The sequence below is a fragment of the Quercus suber genome, unplaced genomic scaffold (assembly GCF_002906115.3).
Source record: "Quercus suber isolate HL8 unplaced genomic scaffold, Cork oak 2.0 scaffold_7, whole genome shotgun sequence".
Lineage (NCBI taxonomy): Eukaryota > Viridiplantae > Streptophyta > Magnoliopsida > Fagales > Fagaceae > Quercus > Quercus suber.
In genome coordinates this window covers 2,275,379-2,293,857 of record NW_027069473.1, presented here as the reverse complement: position 1 = coordinate 2,293,857, position 18,479 = coordinate 2,275,379, and the positions used below count along the sequence as shown (strand labels likewise).

Here is an 18,479-nt window from a genome sequence, read left to right as displayed (position 1 = left end):
TGTTAGGTCCTCAGACCACAAACTTAGTGAAAATTAATACACTATGACATCTATTGAAGTATTAAACAGAAACTAAGTTATGTCAGGTCCTCGAACCACAAACTTAGTGAAAATTAATACACAATGACATCTATTGAAGTATTAAACAGAAACTAAGTTATGTCAGGTCCTCGGACCACAAACTTAGTAAAAATTAACACCTTTTCATATCTATCGAAGTGTTAAACAGAAGATAAGGTATGACAGATTGTTCAGACAACAAACTTATAGAAATCAGTGCTTCTTAAATGGGATCCGTGTAATTAAAATTGTGTATCAAAGCAAACTCCATGATCATCACTTAAAGCATTTTAAGGTGCTCAGTACCTCACTGGTTTAAACATTTAGAATGTCTTCTCAAATTTGGACACTTTTTAATGAATTAAAAGCAAGTCTTTGTAGTGTTGTGGAGTTCACAATTATGGTCTACTCTGGTTTCTTACTAGCACATATAAAGTTAAGTTTTCCCTTGTAGTATCAGATTTCCTTCTCCTGTAGCATGCGATCATGTAAAAACAAAGAATATTCGCACAGAGAATTGTACAAGTGATAGATAAAGCAATAACATCTTAATGTAAATATAAAAACAGAAAATATACAGTACATTAAAAATGTCCTCAAAAGATAAATAAAATGGAAAATAAAGAGAATTTAACCAAGTTGGCTATGGTTTTAATTTTATTTGGAGCTTGGGTTGGGGAGTTTTGCTAGTTGCCTCAAGAGGAACATCTTTCTTTTTTTCCTTTTGAACTTCTCCAGCAGGTAAGATGGTTAAAGCTAAAGCCTGTTCAAAACTTTGAGAAGCTGCACCATCTTTAGGCCCTTCTGCTGCTTTGTCCGAGGAAATGTCTTTTGCGACTTCAGGCTTTTCGGGTTACTACTGCTGATTGAAAGATGGAGGATTTTGAGTTTGGGATTCTTTGGCCGAATCAGCAACTGTGGAGGATGCCTCCTTTGGTTGAGAAGAAGGGCTTAAGGCTCGTATAGCTGGAGGGAAATAAACGTTTTCTGGCCTTCTCAACTCGGAAGAAGATTCAACTCCAGCTCGGTTGAGAGCTTCTGTCCAAGTCTGGGCACAGTATACTCGGCATACGGCTAGCACCTCAACCCGGAAGTTATCCTCTGTCTCAGCTACGCCGATGTCATACCCATGCTGTTCGGCTTTGTCTTTTTCTTTTTGGGCCTCAACCTTTGCTTTCTCCGCCTTAGCCTTTGCTTTTTCAGCTTGGTCTCTAAGCCTCTGGGCTTCCTCTAGTTATTTCTTTAGATTTGATATCTGTTCCTTGGAAGTTGCCAGCTGATCATTAGCATCGTGCAGACATTTTCTCTGGTCCTCGGCTTGCCTTTGAGTGTTCTCCAAAGCTGAGTCAGCACTCTTCCGAGCATGTTCTTCCTCGGCTAACTTTTTCTTCTGCTGTACATTGCTTTGTTCAGCAATGGTGAGTGTTTGCACAGCTGTGGCTCACTTCTTCCTCTCATCGTCTAGTTGCTGGTAGCAAGAATTAGTTATCTCCTCCAGCCTAAAAGTGGCTTGAACAGTCTAGAGGAAAATGAGTTAGAGATGTAATAAATAAAGTTGTGTGTATGACATTTATAATTAAAGAAACAAAGCAAGAAGGGTATCATACCATGCCCAAATATCTTTTAGCATTGAGGAAAATCTCGTTCTTCTTTATACCTCTCAGCTCGATCATATGCTTGGGAAGTAGAAGGGTTTCCTCTAAGGCCGAGGTGACGTGGCACCCAATTCCGCCGTTCAAGTCCCTAATTGATGCATCTTCCCTTAGAGGCTCACCACCGAGCATCGCTATGGGGAGCAAAGCCTCGGGCTCCGAGGACTGAGTGGTTGTCCTTTCTATAACTCGTTGAGGTCCATGGCTAACATTTTGTTGCTTCGCAGCTCGTTGAGCCTCATCTTCACGAGTCGGACGAGATCTCCTAGTTTCCATCACTTCCTTATCTTTCAAGTCTCTCCTCCTCTTCGGATCATTAGGTTCGATCACAGGTGGTTGGAATAGTTGAGGAGGGGGGGGGGGGGCCCTCCCTGAACATATGGGAGGCACACTGTGTGGGAGTAACCTACTAAATCTAAATAACTTCTAGTGAGACTACCCATAAGAATGGTCATCCCTCCTCTATAAAGGCAATTCAGGGATGACCACTTCTCTTGTTTCTAGGGACGCATATCTCAACCCACTGTTGGGAGAATCCTATACTTAGATCTAAATGTCTCTATATTCTCTTCGGTCTCAACCAGACTTTCCTACCCATTTTCTAAAAGTTATGAAGAAAAGTTAATAAAAGGGAATGAGAACTAAGAAGGTTCGAGGAGACTTACAAGTTTAAAAAGGAAGTCCTCGGATAGGGTTGTGGTATTTATAAACGCACGAAGAGGTAAAAGAGAGTGACAGGTTCAATGGATGTACGCTACGATAATGTGATTGTTGTAATTGGAAAGAAAGTTGATTTGAAAAGCTATTTATAATGGCGCAGAAATTGTAAGCGGGAAAAATCCCACTCATAAATACTGAAAACCCTCCGCTGTTAGATTGGCATCTTGCCATTGAACGTGGGGACAGAAAGGCCGTCATAATTTAATGATGACATGCTCCTGACGCCGAAACATCAGAAGTGCGCCTTGGGTAGGTAGAAAGGTGTTTTAGAGACTAGGAAAAGGGGGTGACAGCAAGATATCAAAATCTCCCTTCTTTCGAGGTGACAAAAAGCGAGATTTTGAGAGGCTATTGTGGGGCCAACTATTTAAGGAGGTATTGGTAAGTTTGTAGGAATTGGGCCTATGGCCCAGTGGCCCAATCCGAGGATGGTAATCCGTCCGAGGATGACTAAATAAGGGCATGGTAGGAATAATATAAGAAAAGGATGTGAAGATTGTACATGAAAGTCCAAAGTGCTTCCGAGGAAAAGGTTCATCTCGGAATGATACTCCGAGGTAGATGCAATTATATTGTTACCATTGTTATTAATACCGTTCCGTTCCGGCCGGAACGGCCGGAAAATTTCGTACCAGCCCTTAAACTGGTACGAATCACTCTCTTATTCCACCTCGGATAAAATTTCGGTTCGTTCCGGCCCGTTCCGGCCATTTCGGCCTGTTTCGGTGAATTTCGGCCGGTAGACATATTTCGGCCGGTACTGAATCTGCTGATAAATGCAGAAAAATTTTGCCTTAATGGCTATTACCTTAATAGGGTCACCCATCGCAGATCATCTTACAAGCTGAATGGCTCACGAAATCATCCCTTTACAGCAGGTTTCCACCACGTTGACGGTTGCCGGAATGAACCCAGGCCATGGCAGAGGTAGCTGCTGCTTCTTCTTTTTCAGTTTTTCTTCTTTCTTCTTTTTCTTCTTCTTCTTTCTTTTCGTCTGCTGGTCCTTCAATTCTATTTTGAATTTTCACTGCCTAGTTTTGTGTCTTCTTTCTTGTTTTGTGAACCTAGCACGTGACTAAGTGTTGGAAATGACAAAGTGACTTGACAAAAAGCTTTAGGCTTTGTTTTTGTTGGTTCACACGAAATATATAAATAATAATACTATTTTAATATTTAACTTTAGCTTCTATTTTTTGGTACTGTCAGTGAGAGTAAGTGAGTTAACTTTAACTTTTATATTTCGGTTTTTTAATAGTAAATTTTTTGAGAATATTTTAATAGTAAAATTGTTTGAATAGTATTTTTGTTTTTTGAGAATCATAAGTATTATTATAATTATTGGGTAGATTTTTAGACTTGAAATTGATATATTATCTAAAATATAGACTTATAATTTTAAGACTCAATAAATTATATGGATTTTGACCAATAATATATAAGAAAATATAAGTATATAAAATTATAAATAAAAAAAAGCATATAAAAGGTAACTCCGAAACAGTATGCCGAAACAACCCGGTACCAATCCGGTACCGAAATATTCCATTCCAATAGACAAACCGAAATGAGCACCGAAACGGTATTCATAACAATGATTGTTACCACTGGATAGTTCACAAGGTTGTATTGTATTTGAGAAACAGATATGGGATAAGGGAGGCAACAAATATCTTCTAACACTGTTACCTCCACATTAAATGCTTCCCAGCTAACTCTCTGGCTGCATTAATGTGGAGGTAATACCTGAACAGTAATCAAGCAGTCTTATGATTGCTAGTTGGAGACTCTGGGGGTTGTTAGATGGGACAGAAAGGAGTTCCCAGGATAGAATCTACACGTGTACGGTGAAAATGGGGTAAGGAACGTGGTATATAACATTAAAAGAGATGAAGATGACATTAAGGGAGACTTCTTTGGCTGCATAATGATCATAGTCTTTTATCTATCGAATGGAACTAGTTCTTTCACCTACTCTCTAAAAATTTATTGTTTGGCTTGTTAGACCACACTTCCTTCTTATTTTTGAAGGCCATTCCAAATTGAGTCCTTACACTACTATATAAATTTAATTGCACTCTAGGCCTTATTAATAAATTATATCTCAAGACTTTATTATCCATTCAACCCCTTCATAAAATATTTGTAGATGGCTGCTAGTTGGAGACTCTGGGGGTTGTTAGATGGGACAGAAAGAGTTCCCAGGATAGAATCTACACGTGTACTGTGAAAATGAGGTAAGGAACGTGGTATAATAACATGAAAGGAGATGACATTAAGGGAGACTTCTTTGGCTGCATAATGATCATAGTCTTTCTATCGAATGGAACTAGTTCTTTCACCTACTCTCTAAAAAATTATTGTTTAGGCTTGTTAGACCACATTTCCTTCTTATTTTTGAGGCCATTCCAAATTAAGTCCTTACACTACTATATAAATATAATTGCACTCTAGGCCTTATTAATAAATTATATCTCAAGACTTTATTATACATTCAATCCCTTCATAAAATATTTGTAGTAAATCAAAGTCATAAATGTAGACTGTCACTTTGAAGATTAATACATCTTAATCCTTGAGTACCTAGTTTAATCTTTTAAATTATTCATCATATATTGATGAAATCCAATTTCATAAACATATACTTTAGTAACTCCTTACTAAAGTAGTTAGGTCTAATACTCTGAATAATCAAACTTATTAAACTTATTTTAAGGGAATATTTTATATCTCCATTAAGAGATTATGAATTCCATCTTGAGAATATGTTCCATCAACACTAAATGTAGCTGCCCAATATACTGAGGTTTTGATCATGACTTTAGATCTCACTCCTGATATATCAAAGCAACCTGCACTTCACGATCACGTCCATTATTCTCTTAGGATTAAGAGTTCATGTAAGTAAAAGTCGTGAGATTTATTATTCATTTAACAGTCATTAGGAAAATAATAAATCTCACAGTGGTCTAGTTCAACATCTCTTAACTCTTAAAACATATCACCATACCAAATAGAAGTCTCAACTTCCATGATCAAGACAAATCATCTTAGTTGATATGTTATAGTTTTCGTAGATGAAATGCCCAATTTCAGTACCGATTATGAACAAAAATTTTGAATTTACAAAAAACTTGTGATTTATATCTTTTGTGACTAAATCACATACTATGCAGCTCATGTACTAAATGATAATATACTAATATTCATGTTACCATTATTTTAGATAATAATAAAACGACTTTATTAATTACAACATCAAGTCATACATAATGTTATACATAGCATCATACAATAGGATTTAAAGGCGCCAACTAACAGTTTCTTCATTGGATTTTTTTTTTTTTTTTTTTTTTTTAAGAATCTTCATTGGACTTATTTGTTAATGTATTTCCATGGTGTCCTTTTCACTTCCTATTATTTCTTATAAATGGAAATTAGTGAGGGAGACTATAAAATTCCAACCTAGCTTTATAGTTAAACTATGTGTTTGATTGGTTAATTATTATTTTAAGCCACTTCTTTTCTATAATTAAAAGAAGAGTATTTAATAATCATATTATTTTATAATGCTATTGAATAAGAATTGTAAAGATTATAAATAATTAAATGGCTAATTGTATTATGAATATAAACTAAGTATGTACAAAACTATATTAAGTGGTTTAAGTTACTAGATACATAGTTGGTGTTTTAATTACATATGATGCATGAGATGTTATAACATGGTTAAGGTTGTAATTAGGTAGTCAAGAGAAGGATATAGTGGAAATTCTACCTACATATGCAACCAATTGAAATTCAACACATGTAATGCCAAAGTATCATGCATGGTGACTTGTGTTATCTTCTTTTGACCCAAAGACCAACACCTAGCCAGCCATGCAATATACACCTCATCTCTTCTTTGACTTTCTCAAAACAACTAGAACAACCAAGAAGCTCTCTCCCTCTCTATTCCCATCGGTCCAAACAAATCAGAATTCTCACCTCAATTTGCTCTCATTTCTCTTAAGGAAAGAGCTAGAAGCTCTCTTGAGTCCCTTTTCTCAAACCACGGGTCCACACATCAAAAGAAAAATAAAGCTCCATCTTATTTCTTCTTCATACTCTCTCAAAGAAACTAGAAAACTCAAAAACTCTCTCAGGCTCTCTACCTTTCATACTTTCGGGTCCAGCAATTAGAAATGGGAAATTCTTTCATGCAAAAGTGATTCTATTTCTATTTTCCCTCAAGAACCAAAAACTTGGTAAGGGTTCTAGCTACTCTCACCTTAGAATCCATGATTTCTTCATGGAATTTTTAGTAATGGTATTTGTGGTTTGTAAAATTAGGAAATCATGAACTTGTAAGTCTATATCTATATATATATATATATATAGTGTTTTAAGAAGTTTTGAAACTGTGTTAGTGATTTGTTGAAGGTAGATTAGGCTNAAAAAAAAAAAAAAAAAAAAAAAAGGCCTGAAAACCCTGATTCGCACTAATTACGCGATTAGATGACAAAATACCAGAATTTACCAAAAATAGCAAAATTGAGTTAAATTCAGAATCATAAACTACTAACCTTAAGGGTCGTCCTAAAATAAACGAGACCTTATTCTGACTTAAAAACTAAAAGTTATTAAGGAAAGCCAAATATTACTATAAATAGCAAAAACACTGTTTTCGGGGCCCTAATGAAATAATTCTTTTAAATTTTGGTGACACTTATGACTTGTCATGAATTTGGATCAAAACGTCGTTTCCCTTCAACCTGCCAAATTTCATGCAATTCCGACACTACTATATATATATATGTGTGTGAGTGTGTGTGTGTGTGTGATTTTAAACAATCAATATTATATTTGGTGACTTTGTAATAAATAAAAGAAATTTAGTCTGAAAGGTTATAAGTTATTACAATGAATAGTATAAAATTACTATTCATGAAAAGATATTCTCCTATCTGAATATTTATAAAATGAAATTATTTGATTCACATGCATTCTTATTAAATTCTTGTGTAACTTATCCTTATTGAATTGTGTAGCTTGCCCTTCCACTCTTTCAGCCAGTAGGTTTTATTCTAGAGCAAAGGGAGCCTTAGTCGAGCTTTGGGAGGAGTTGGTTCTAGTTTTAAAAGTATAGATCCTAATTTAGCAATTTAATGTTTAGCTTTATAGTATTGTGTATTTTAGGATCTTCTAATTGGAGTTGTATATTTTAGTCTAATTAGAGATTTATTATGTGAAAGTGTGGAATTTGAATAACTGGTAGATTATGTTATCCCTTGAAGTACAAATGTGGATGCTCTAAATATCAAGTGAAAAGTTATATCAAGAATGTAAAGAAACAAGAATGAAAAGAAAGAGGGAAGATTTTTGTTTATAAGTTTAGTTGGTTCTTGTTAATACCGGGTTTAAGTATGATATTAACATGCCGGTCAAGGTCACAAATCCAAGTATTGGGTTTGGGACATGACAGACAGGGGTCTCATTCAGAGAGACCCCTAATCACTATACTTGGTTTATTTTTATGTTTAGAGGTATTATCCATGCCTCCCAAAATTCAATTACATAAAGGATAAATTGGAAGCTAATGGTTGGATGAGCAAGTTATTATCCTGGGAAAATAGGGCCAATCACATTTATGTTTTCTTATAAAATTTATGATCAAATGAATTTTGTTTTAAGGAGATTCTGATGAAAGCTGTGCTTGGGAGGGGTATAGTGAGAAGAGACTTTTTCATCTAAAAGTGTTGGGAATTGACTCAGTTTTTTCTGGGTCAATTGTACCAAGGGTTTCCAACAATAAAGATATTAAGATTCCTCAATTTTTGATATATATCATTGGTGGATGGTGAGGGCCTAAAAAAAGAGCTAAAGATATTGGTGGGTTTGTGTTAGAAAATTCATGGCACAAGAGACCCCAAATATATTGTGGGTCCGTGTAAAATTAGGTTAACTCCTACATATATTTTACTTGGGGTTTATTGTAAGAAACAACATAATAATGCTTAGGTTGTCAAGACCAAACCATATTAACCCCATATCCTCTTATTCTCCTTACTTCCGTCATCTTTCAATCTCTCAATCATTCAAAAACTCCCCTGGGGAGCTCTAGACTTTGTGAAAAATCAATCCAAACCTTTCAACAAGGGTATATAAGAGAAGTTCATGAAAAATGTAACTATGTAGCTCATTCATTATCTAATGATGCCAACAGGGACAAAGGCATTAAAATTATATTTTGTTCTATAAAATTATATTTTTCCCCTTAACAAATTATTGATTCTTTTTAGAATAACGTTACAATTACAAACTTATCTACAATATTTTTATAAACTGTTGAGGTACAAATTCTTATTGATTCGCATCTGGGCCTATCACTTACATCACTTTTTTATTTACTAATAATCACTCACTATATCAACAATATACCTCTAGCACTTTCCTCATTTTAAAGGCCATTAAAAAAACTTATAGATCTAAAATCTGAAACAACATATACTAGCCCAAAAACATTTGTGCAACAACAAAAATCACCAATAGCAAAGCTAAAAAAAATAAAGTCCAATTAACCAATTTTACTCAAACAAACAATTGGCCCTTTAAAAAGTTTTAAACAGAATAATTTTGTCTTTGCCCAGCAAATGCACACATCAAAAATTCAAAAAAAAAAAAAAAAAATCTCCCTGGCTAAGAAGTTGCGAACTAGAGGTCAGAGTCGCCCCCCTTAACTCAAAGTCCTAGCTCTGTCCTTGGAATCCAACTTCCTTTTCTAGTGACTCTTGTACAAAATTAATTAATTACATTATGCTGTGAAGTTCCCGAACCACTTGGCGTTAAAAACTAGCTCTAAACTCAAAAGACTATTGATTAAGTTAAAATTAGGGATTCTCATAATCACTTATATAATGCAGTGCTTATTAATAAATTGTGACTTCAAGTTAAGCTTATTAATAAGTTATAAAAAAGCTTTCAAACATCATAAAGCTTAAGTTTTCCATCATCCATAAAAGTCAAGCTTCCAAAGAAGAGTAGTGCTTATTAATAAATTGTGACTTCAAGTCACAATTTCACAATTTTAGTTATTATTTTTTAACGGTGTAAAAGTGTGTGCAATAATACTTATCCTAAAAAGAACATAAGAAAATCTTGAAACCTCATTAAAGATGGCTACTTGAGAAGAAAAGAAGCCAAGCGTTTGATTAAATTCTTAGCACTCCCAAAATGCATAAAATGGAAGGCATGATCCTCTCCCTCCACTTCAACCAATTCCACTTTTCCTTCCCACCCGCTTTCCTTCACTGCATTATAGAACCAAACAACCCTATCTCTCAGCTGATCTTTTTCTGCGACAGTCACAAGCAACCGATCACACCCAAGTTTAGCCAAGCTTGGTGCTCTTGGACCTAACAGATTCATCTTCAGGTGCTTCTGGATATATATATACTCACAAAGCCTACAGAGGAAAGACTTCTCATTTTCTACCCTACGCTCTGAACCTATTGGCTTTGTACCCCAGAAGAAAGGGTGGGTAAGAAAAGTGCCTAAAATATTAACACCACCATGCAAGCCCTCAATCCCAACTCGCACGGTCATATTATAGGCAATATTAGCTCCTGCACTTTCACCATCAACAAACACTCTTTTAAAGTCACCATGATTTGCCAGCCATGGCTCTTTATCAACATAGTTATCCAGAGAGTGTGATACAACCCATTGAATTGCAGCCCAGGAATCTTCATAAGCAATGGGAAGAGAGAGTGCTCAGGAGCCAGCCTATACGCAACTGATACGGCAACAACATGACCTTGAGAGACCAAACCATTGAGGTACTGTTGGTGGTCAGCGGAGAAGGCGGATCCTATAACAAAATCTCCACCATGGATGTAGACCAAGATGGGCAATTTTTGATTGGGTTGAGTGAGTTTTGGGAGGTAAAGCCTAGCTGAAATGATGGGGTTTTCAGAAATGGTGATGTCTTTTGATGACACACCCGTTTCTGGGTCCTCAAATGAGGGTGGCACAATTGGTGAGACTATTAATCGCTCATCTGAACCATCCTTGTAGAATCGGAGGAGCGGAAGAAACTCAATAGTCACCTCCTTGTCATTGGAAGCCATATTTTGGAGTAGGAGATGCAAATATTTTGTGATATATAGCAGGGTTGTGCAAAGCTCAACTGCTATTTCCTAACTTGGTTATGTTCAGTGGCTTGAATTTGCATCAGCGTATAAATCCCATCAAAGTCGGTCATGTTAACCAAATCCATATATATCAAGTTTCTTTGTTTATTTTGTCGAGGTTGTCCTGGTGGAAATTAGAATAGGGAACCGAACAACTCCTCAATATATTATTTATTTGTGATATGTTATAGGGAGTCCTTTCGATATAATATTTGAGGTTTGGGTTTTGTATATTGGATTTTGTGAAAGTGCATTTATACCCGTCTTTGTAATTTCCATGCTAACTTTTTTTTTTTTTTTGTTGAGGAGCTAATTTCCATGCTAACTAAGGAGCCAATAAGTCCCCAATTATTTGTTATATGTGGGAAGGGAAGAGGTATACCCTATATTGGGTATATATTTCTCTTGAGAGACCCACCAACTGTGAGAGAGAAGACATATATACCTAATGTAGGATATATCATTCCATGAGAGAAACTACTTTAACATATTTGAGATTTGAATGTTGAATTCTAGTGAAAATACATTTATACTACTTGGGTAATCTCCATATATACTAGTAAACTTTTCTTGCGGTAAACCTAATGTCAAATCAAATAATAATTTAATGATATAGTGTCCGTTTGGTATGATTAATTTTGTCAACTTATTTTACTATTCAACTTATTTTTGCTACTATTTATGGCGTCACTGCACTTTTTTGTACTATTCATGAGTATCATTGTACTATTTCAGCTAACTTTTACTTTGATCTATAATACTTTCAACAAAATAAGCGGATTTCAAACAGACCCGTAGTGTTGTTAAAGCATAGCTTTAAGCTCAAACAATCAAGTGTTGTTTAATTGTGAATTTCATGAAATTGGATTTGTTTGGCTGTCAAGAAAAACAAAGAAAAAATGAGACACAGTGAGGGGAGAGAGAAAATGGGAAAGGAGGTTAAGAGTCTATTTGGATACTACTTATTGCTGAAAACTGAAAACTGAAAACACTATAGCAAAATAATTTTTAAATGTGTGAATAGTACTGTAGGACTCATTTTTTTTATTAAAAAAAAAATGTTACTAAATGAAGGTACTTATAAGTCTCAAAAATAATGCACGGGATTAAAAAAAAAAAAAGCTTTTGTGGGGAAATGCGCAAAACGTGCTTTCAAACGGAAGCTAAATAAACTATGAGAATTTTTGTTGATTTCATTAGCCGTTAGTGCATAGCATTAGGTGAAGGTTGAGATTGTTTTTTTTATTATTGATCTCACAACTCTAATTGGGCAAGCTAAGCCATATGACTCGAAAATATGGACATGGTTTATACAGAATGTAAATTAAAGAGCGTAAAACAATAATTTTCCTTTATTAACAGAGCCTTCAAGAATCATAAAGTTTGAGTTTTCAAGCACTCTTAAAACTAAGGCCTCACACACACACAAACATGAAACCTCATGAAGGATGACTTTACTTGAGGAGAAAAGAAACCAACCGTTTGTTCAAATTATTAGCATTCTCACACCCAAATTTTATAATCTGGAAAGCGTGACCCTCCCCCTCCACTTCAACTAGCTCTACTGCTCCTTCCCACTCACTTTCCTTCACTGCATTATAGTACCAAACACCCCTATTTCTCAGCTCATCTTTTTCAGAAACACTCACAAGCAACCGGGAACACCCAAGTCTAGCTATGCTTGGTGCGCTTGGACCCAAAGGATTCATCTTTGGATTATCTATGCCATCAGGTGCACCCGGCAATATATGCTCCCAAAGCCTACATGGAAGTGACTTCTCATGTTCCACTGTACACTCTGAACCTATTGGCTTTGAACTCCAGAAGAAAGGGTGAGTTAGAAAAGTTCCTACAATCTTAACACCCCCATTCAAGCCCTCAATCCCAGCTCGCATGGTCATATTATAGGCAATATTAGCTCCTGCACTGTCACCGCCAACAAAAACTCGTTTAAAGTCACTATGATTTTCCAGCCATGGCTCTTTATCAGCATAGTTATCCACAGAGTGTGATGCAACCCATTGAAATGCAGCCCAGCTATCTTCATATGCAATAGGGAGAGAGTGCTCAGGAGCTAGCCTATACTCCACTGATACAGCAACAACTTGACCTTGAGAGACCAAATCATTGAGGTACCTATGGTGGTCAGAGGAGAAAGCAGATTCAACAATAAAGGCTCCGCCGTGGAAGTAGACCAAGATGGGCAATTTTTGGTTTGGTTGTGTAAGTTTTGGGAGGTAAAGCCTAGCTGGGATGGTGGGGTTTTCAGAAATGGTGATATCTTTTGATGACACTCCTGTTTCTGGGTCCTCATGTGAGGGTGGCACAATTGGTGAGCCTAGATATCGCTCAACTGAACCATCCTTGTAGACTCGGAGGAAGGGAAGAAGCTCAGTAGCCACCTCTTTGTCAATGGAAGCCATATTTTGGAGCTGAGGATGGTTCAAGCTTTGCACAATTGAGCTCCAAATACTTTGTGATATATAGCAATGTCCTGCAAAGCTCAACTGGTATTCCCCACCTATCAATCTGTTTGGATCATTGACTTTGGTTCTTTTGATTAGTGGCTTAAATTTAAGTATTATTTGAGGATTCCACCGACTTCACATGATTCACATGGCAATATAAAAATCCCATAATGTACTGTCAATCATCTTAACCAAACCACATTTGTGTTAGATTATATGCTGTGGACTTCATTAGCCAATCATGCAAATTGGAGTAGAAAGTTGTTATACGTGAGAGAGAGAGAGAGAGAGAGAGAGAGAGAGAATTATTTAAATATATTTCAGGTTGTGCTTAATTTTGTATTGGAATCTTTTCGATCCAATTACTCTTTTGAATGTTTGCTATATACTTTGGACTTATTATTGCACAAAAATGGGAGGCAAAGTATGAGAGACGCTTGTGCATTTAGAAATCTAAAGTACTATGGCGCAAAAGCGCCAGAACGAAGAGTGTGTGTACTTAAAAGCGGAAATAAGCCAATAATTCTTTCTAGCGATAGAATTATGAAATGATGTAACGTACCGCAAATTAAAAGGTCGAATTGTCCATATCATGAAATGGACTTTTATTTTGCTCAAAAAGAAAGGGACTTTTATCTGTCAAAAAATTATGCATTCAAATATTTATTTTGCAATACAGCCAAGCTCAAGCCTTAGTTATTTGTGTTCGGACCAAAAGGGACAGAATGACAAAAAGAAAGTGACTATTAAATTTTTTTTTTTTTTTATAGGCGAAAGTGACTATTATTGTTTACTAGCTAACAAATTAGCACCATGTAGATAAATTCTTGAAAAATAGTATACTGAAGGTACTATAAATTAATATCCTTGACTCCAAATTTTATAAAATAGAACTCGACAAAGGAATGAGACGTGTGTGGTAAAAAAAATTAACACTATAAATTTTTATAAAATAGAAGCCGGGGAAGAAGTAAGACACATGGCTTGATATTATAGGTTAGGAAAAACGACACTATAGACTTTTAGAAATTCGTAAAGTTAATAATTTTGTATACAATATATTTATGTATTATGACCTACTCTAATATTAAAATATTAAGTTTATAAATGTGTGTATATATATTTACACATGTATGTCATAATTTATTTTGATTCAAGTCTTGACTAATATATTTGTATCACAATTTGGCCTCTCTAACAAAATATTCTGACCCGCACCTACTAAACTGAGCCTTCTCTAATCTGCTTATTTAATGGGTAAAGGTTTAAACCTTTTGAACCTTGACACTTCCTCTTTTACGTGGGTTTGGCATGACATATCTATACATCTCCCAGAATCCTTTTCTTTGTCACCTTAGTGTTCCAACTTGAGAGGTTTTGGATTCAAGGGGAATTACCCTTGATACTAATTTTCTTATTTGTGTAATAGTTGGCCCATGCTTCTGATACCTCCTCCAAGTAAGGAATCCTTTTCCTTACCCCCATAATGTATTGTCAGTCATGTTAACAAAGCATATATTGTCAATCATCTCAACCAAAATTAGTATCTTTAATTATATAATTATATGCCAGCGACTTTAGCCAATCATTCAAAATCGTACGTGTTATATGTTTCTTTATTTGTTTTGTAGTGTTAACAAAGCATATATTGTCAATCATCTTAACCAAAATTAGTATCTTTAATTATATAATTATATGCCAGCGACTTTAGCCAATCATTCAAAATCGTACATGTTATATGTTTCTTTATTTGTTTTGTCGTGCAGCAAATTAGAATAGGAACCAACAACTCCTCAATTATTTAGATATATTTCGGGCTTGGATTTTGGATTTTGGATTTTGGATTTTGTAAGAGTGCCTAATTTTTTTCATGGGAATCTTTTCAGCCCTTTCGACAGGCTCCAATACCCCTTTATTGAATGTTGGTTATACTCTGACCTTGCACAAAAAATGGGAGTCAAAGTAGTAGCTAAAAATCTAAAGTACCATGGCGCAGAAGCAGATTCTTTTTTATCCAGTCTAAAGTAGATTGAATAATCTGTACTAGGAGTGGAATTTTGAAATGATGTAACTGCGACAAGGTAGAATGCCCACGTCATTAAATGAAAACAATTATCCATTCAAAGATTTATTCTGGAATACAGATGAGAAAAGCTCAAGCCTCTAGTAGCGGTCGAACCAAAAGGGACAAAATGACCAAAAAGAAGTGACTATTCTTGTTTACTAACAAAGTAGCACAATGTGTACACATTTTTGAATAATAGTATACTAAAGGTATTATAAATTTTATAATAAAAAATTACAAATTGATGCGTCAAAAATGTGATTGGTAATACCTGAACAATATAATAAATGAATATTTGTAATATCTTTAAAATCACTCTAAACTTTATAAAAATAAAACTTGACAAAAGAATGAGACGCGTGGAATAAAAAAAATATCATCTTTATTTTATATGTTGTAGAGTTGAAATAATACTATATAAACACACTTCAATGCCAAGTCGTAGACACTGCAACAACATATTCGTAAATCATTGCATATAAATTATAATTGTATGATTTAAAATTATGACAGATATTTTAAGCCCAACTGACTGTGGAAATGATAGATGAATCCTGTTAAATATTAGCATTAATACATCATGTTGAATATGCTAGTATGGATACAGAAACAAAAGTATAAAGTATAGAACACAATAACACACAAAAGTTACGTAGTTCAGCTTAACAGCCTACATCCACGGAGCAAACCCTAAAAGGCTACATCAATAATATATTATAATGTAGTACAAATCATGTATTACAATGAATCATAACATGTGTATATATAGTAGACTAAATCCTAAACTAATAGACTTCTAGTACAAGTAGGAGACTTGGCTTGCACACAGAGTAGAATTAGGCTTGGGCCTATGTTAATAGGCTAATATATCTCTAACAAATCCAAATCAGCAGACATTATTAGACATGCATGCACACACAGCACCTCCATGATGCAACTGATTAAAGAATATAAGTATATAACCTCTTCAGCGAATCACGGGAAAATTTCCACTACAAAAATGAAATCCCTTGGAAAAGGTTGTGGAAAAATAAAACATATACAATATCAAAAATCATATTATTAAACATCAAACCTTTTATAGAACTGATAAAATAAAACAAGAGGAAACCGATCATAGGTTTATTCTGTGATTCAGTATATACAGTTCTGATAATAAAATAAAATAAGTAGTTGAGTTTTTTTAGGAAACATGCATCTGATAATAGGTTTATTTTTTATTCAGTACAGTTTTTCTAAGTGCTCTGTCAAATAGACCATCTCTCTGCCTGGAATTTTGGAAGAGACTCTAGTAGTCTCTTCCCAGGACAAAAATAGCGATGTAAAGATTGTGAGTAGTTTGTAAAACAAATTAACAAACACATTGATCCAATAATCCATTCTAAAAGGTACACGTTGAATTAGAAAAAAAAAATCTAGTATTACAAAAAATTATATAACTTTTTTATCATAACTATGATGTGATAAAATATAATTGATGAAGAAAAAATTATGAATTCATGTGTAAGTAATAAACAATTACTTATAGTTTGTCACATCAAAATTATGGTAAAAAGTTATGGAATATTTTATGATCTAGAACCTTTCATCTGAATTATAGAATTTCAAGTTACAGACACATATTATTAACCGTTATCATTTCAATTACAAACATCTAATTCCAAGAACGAAAAAGAAAACTCTTTTTTTTTTCGGCTGAATAACCTCATTTTATTGTGAAGAAGGCCGAAACCAACCAGTTATAAACAAAATGCAAAACTAGGCCCGACCCATCTCTTTCCAAAGCTTGAACTACTATAGGAAGAGGGGAACAGACTCAAATCTATGGCAGAAGGCGGTCCAAAGGGCTAAAGAGATAGGCCGAAGAATTGCCCTCTCTTCTAACAAAAGAGAAAGATACACCCTCAAAAAAAAATTACAACAGAAAGGATTTCATTCACAATTACATACATCAAGGTACGTAAGTGGGCTTTGGATATGGTCTTACATTCATCGAGGCATGTGAAATTATGGCATTTCAAGTACAGACACATTTCATTAACCGTGGTTGTTTCAAGTACAAACAGCCAAGTTCAAGAACCAAAAAGAAAGTCCATGGGCTTTGAATATGCCCTTACATTCATCGAAAGCTCCTCTAGTCTCAAAGCAGCCAAAAAGTGGAGCTATTTTCCCAGCAGTACACAAAAATATTACTTCTTGAGGAGAAAGGAAGCCAAGCGTTTGACCAAAGTCTTTGCATTCTGAGTCTCAAAATGCAAGATATGGAAAGCGTGCTCCTCTCCTTCAACTTGAACCAACTCAGCCTCTCCTTCCCACCTGCTTTTTACCAATTCCTCATAGTAACAAATACCTCTATCCCGCATCTCATCCTTCTCGGACAAAGTCACAAGCACTCGAGAACATCCAAGTCCAGCCAAGCTAGGTGCTCTAGCTACACCAGTGGGATTGATCATTGTATTATCAAGACTACCGGGTGCATTTGGATACACAAAGTTCCAACACCGGTATGGCAAAGCCTTTTCATGTCCTTCAATAGGCTCTGACCGTAATGGTTTTGAACCCCAGAAGTAAGGATGTGTAAGAAAAGCTCCTACAAGTTTTAACACCACCATGCAAGCTCTCAACACCAGCTCTCATTGCCATATCATGCACAATATTACCTCCAGCACTATCACCACCAAGAAAAACTCGGCTAAAGTCACCATGATTCATCAACCATGGCTCTTTGTTGACAGCATTAGTATCATCTATGACGTGTGATGCAACCCATTGAAGTGCAGCCCAGCAATCTTCATAAGCAATGGGGAGAAAGTGCTCAGGAGCTTGCCTATACTCTGCTGATACAGCAACAACATGACCTTGAGCGACCAAACTATTGAGGAAGCGATGATGATCGGAGGAAAAGGCGGATTCAATGCAGAAACCTCACCATGGAAGTAGACCAAGATGGGGAGGTTTTGGTGGTGGGTTTGGTCGAGTTTTGGGAGGTAGAGACGAGCAGAGATGGAGGGGTCTTGCGAAATGGTGATGTCTTTTGATGAGACTCCAGTTTCTGGTACTTGTGGCGATGGGGGCACATAGGGAGTGCCCACAAGTCTCTCAACCGTACCATCTTTGTAGATACGGAGAAGGGGAAGAAGCTCTTTCTCTACTTCCATGGCAAAAGAACCCATTAAGGGTGTTGGTAACTGTTTATTTAGTTGGAAATGAAAATTTTTTATTTAGTTAAAAAAAGAGTTAAAAGTTAGTTAAATAGTATAATAAAATTTATAAATAATATCAAAAAGTGTCATAAAACCCTATAAATAATGTTAGGTTCTAAAGACTTAGGATTTGATATATT

At 35.4% G+C, this 18,479-nt stretch overlaps 1 protein-coding gene, 1 long non-coding RNA gene and 2 pseudogenes across 2 annotated transcripts; 1 reads left to right on the top strand and 3 right to left on the bottom strand.

Moving 5' to 3' along the window:
* Positions 1 to 6,364: 6,364 nt before the first annotated feature.
* On the top strand, positions 6,365 to 7,803 carry LOC111992613 (uncharacterized). Its single transcript, XR_010629651.1, has 2 exons — positions 6,365 to 6,679; positions 7,463 to 7,803. It is a non-coding gene; the product is annotated as an uncharacterized LOC111992613 (long non-coding RNA).
* Positions 7,804 to 9,590: 1,787 nt separating this feature from the next.
* On the bottom strand, positions 9,591 to 10,540 carry LOC111992605 (2-hydroxyisoflavanone dehydratase-like; annotated as a pseudogene).
* A 1,397-nt stretch (positions 10,541 to 11,937) lies between these two features.
* On the bottom strand, positions 11,938 to 13,146 carry LOC111992609 (2-hydroxyisoflavanone dehydratase). Its single transcript, XM_024024481.2, has one exon. The coding sequence runs from the start codon at positions 13,024 to 13,026 to the stop codon at positions 12,058 to 12,060; it is 969 nt and encodes a 322-aa protein (XP_023880249.1). The 5' UTR covers positions 13,027 to 13,146; the 3' UTR covers positions 11,938 to 12,057.
* Positions 13,147 to 17,325: 4,179 nt separating this feature from the next.
* LOC111992590 (2-hydroxyisoflavanone dehydratase-like) lies at positions 17,326 to 18,309 on the bottom strand (annotated as a pseudogene).
* Positions 18,310 to 18,479: the final 170 nt, after the last annotated feature.

What these genes read in the sequence shown, in the direction of transcription:
- LOC111992609 (XM_024024481.2), bottom strand. Translation starts at nt 13,026, where the DNA reads ATGGCTTCCATTGACAAAGAGGTGGCTACTGAGCTTCTTCCCTTCCTC.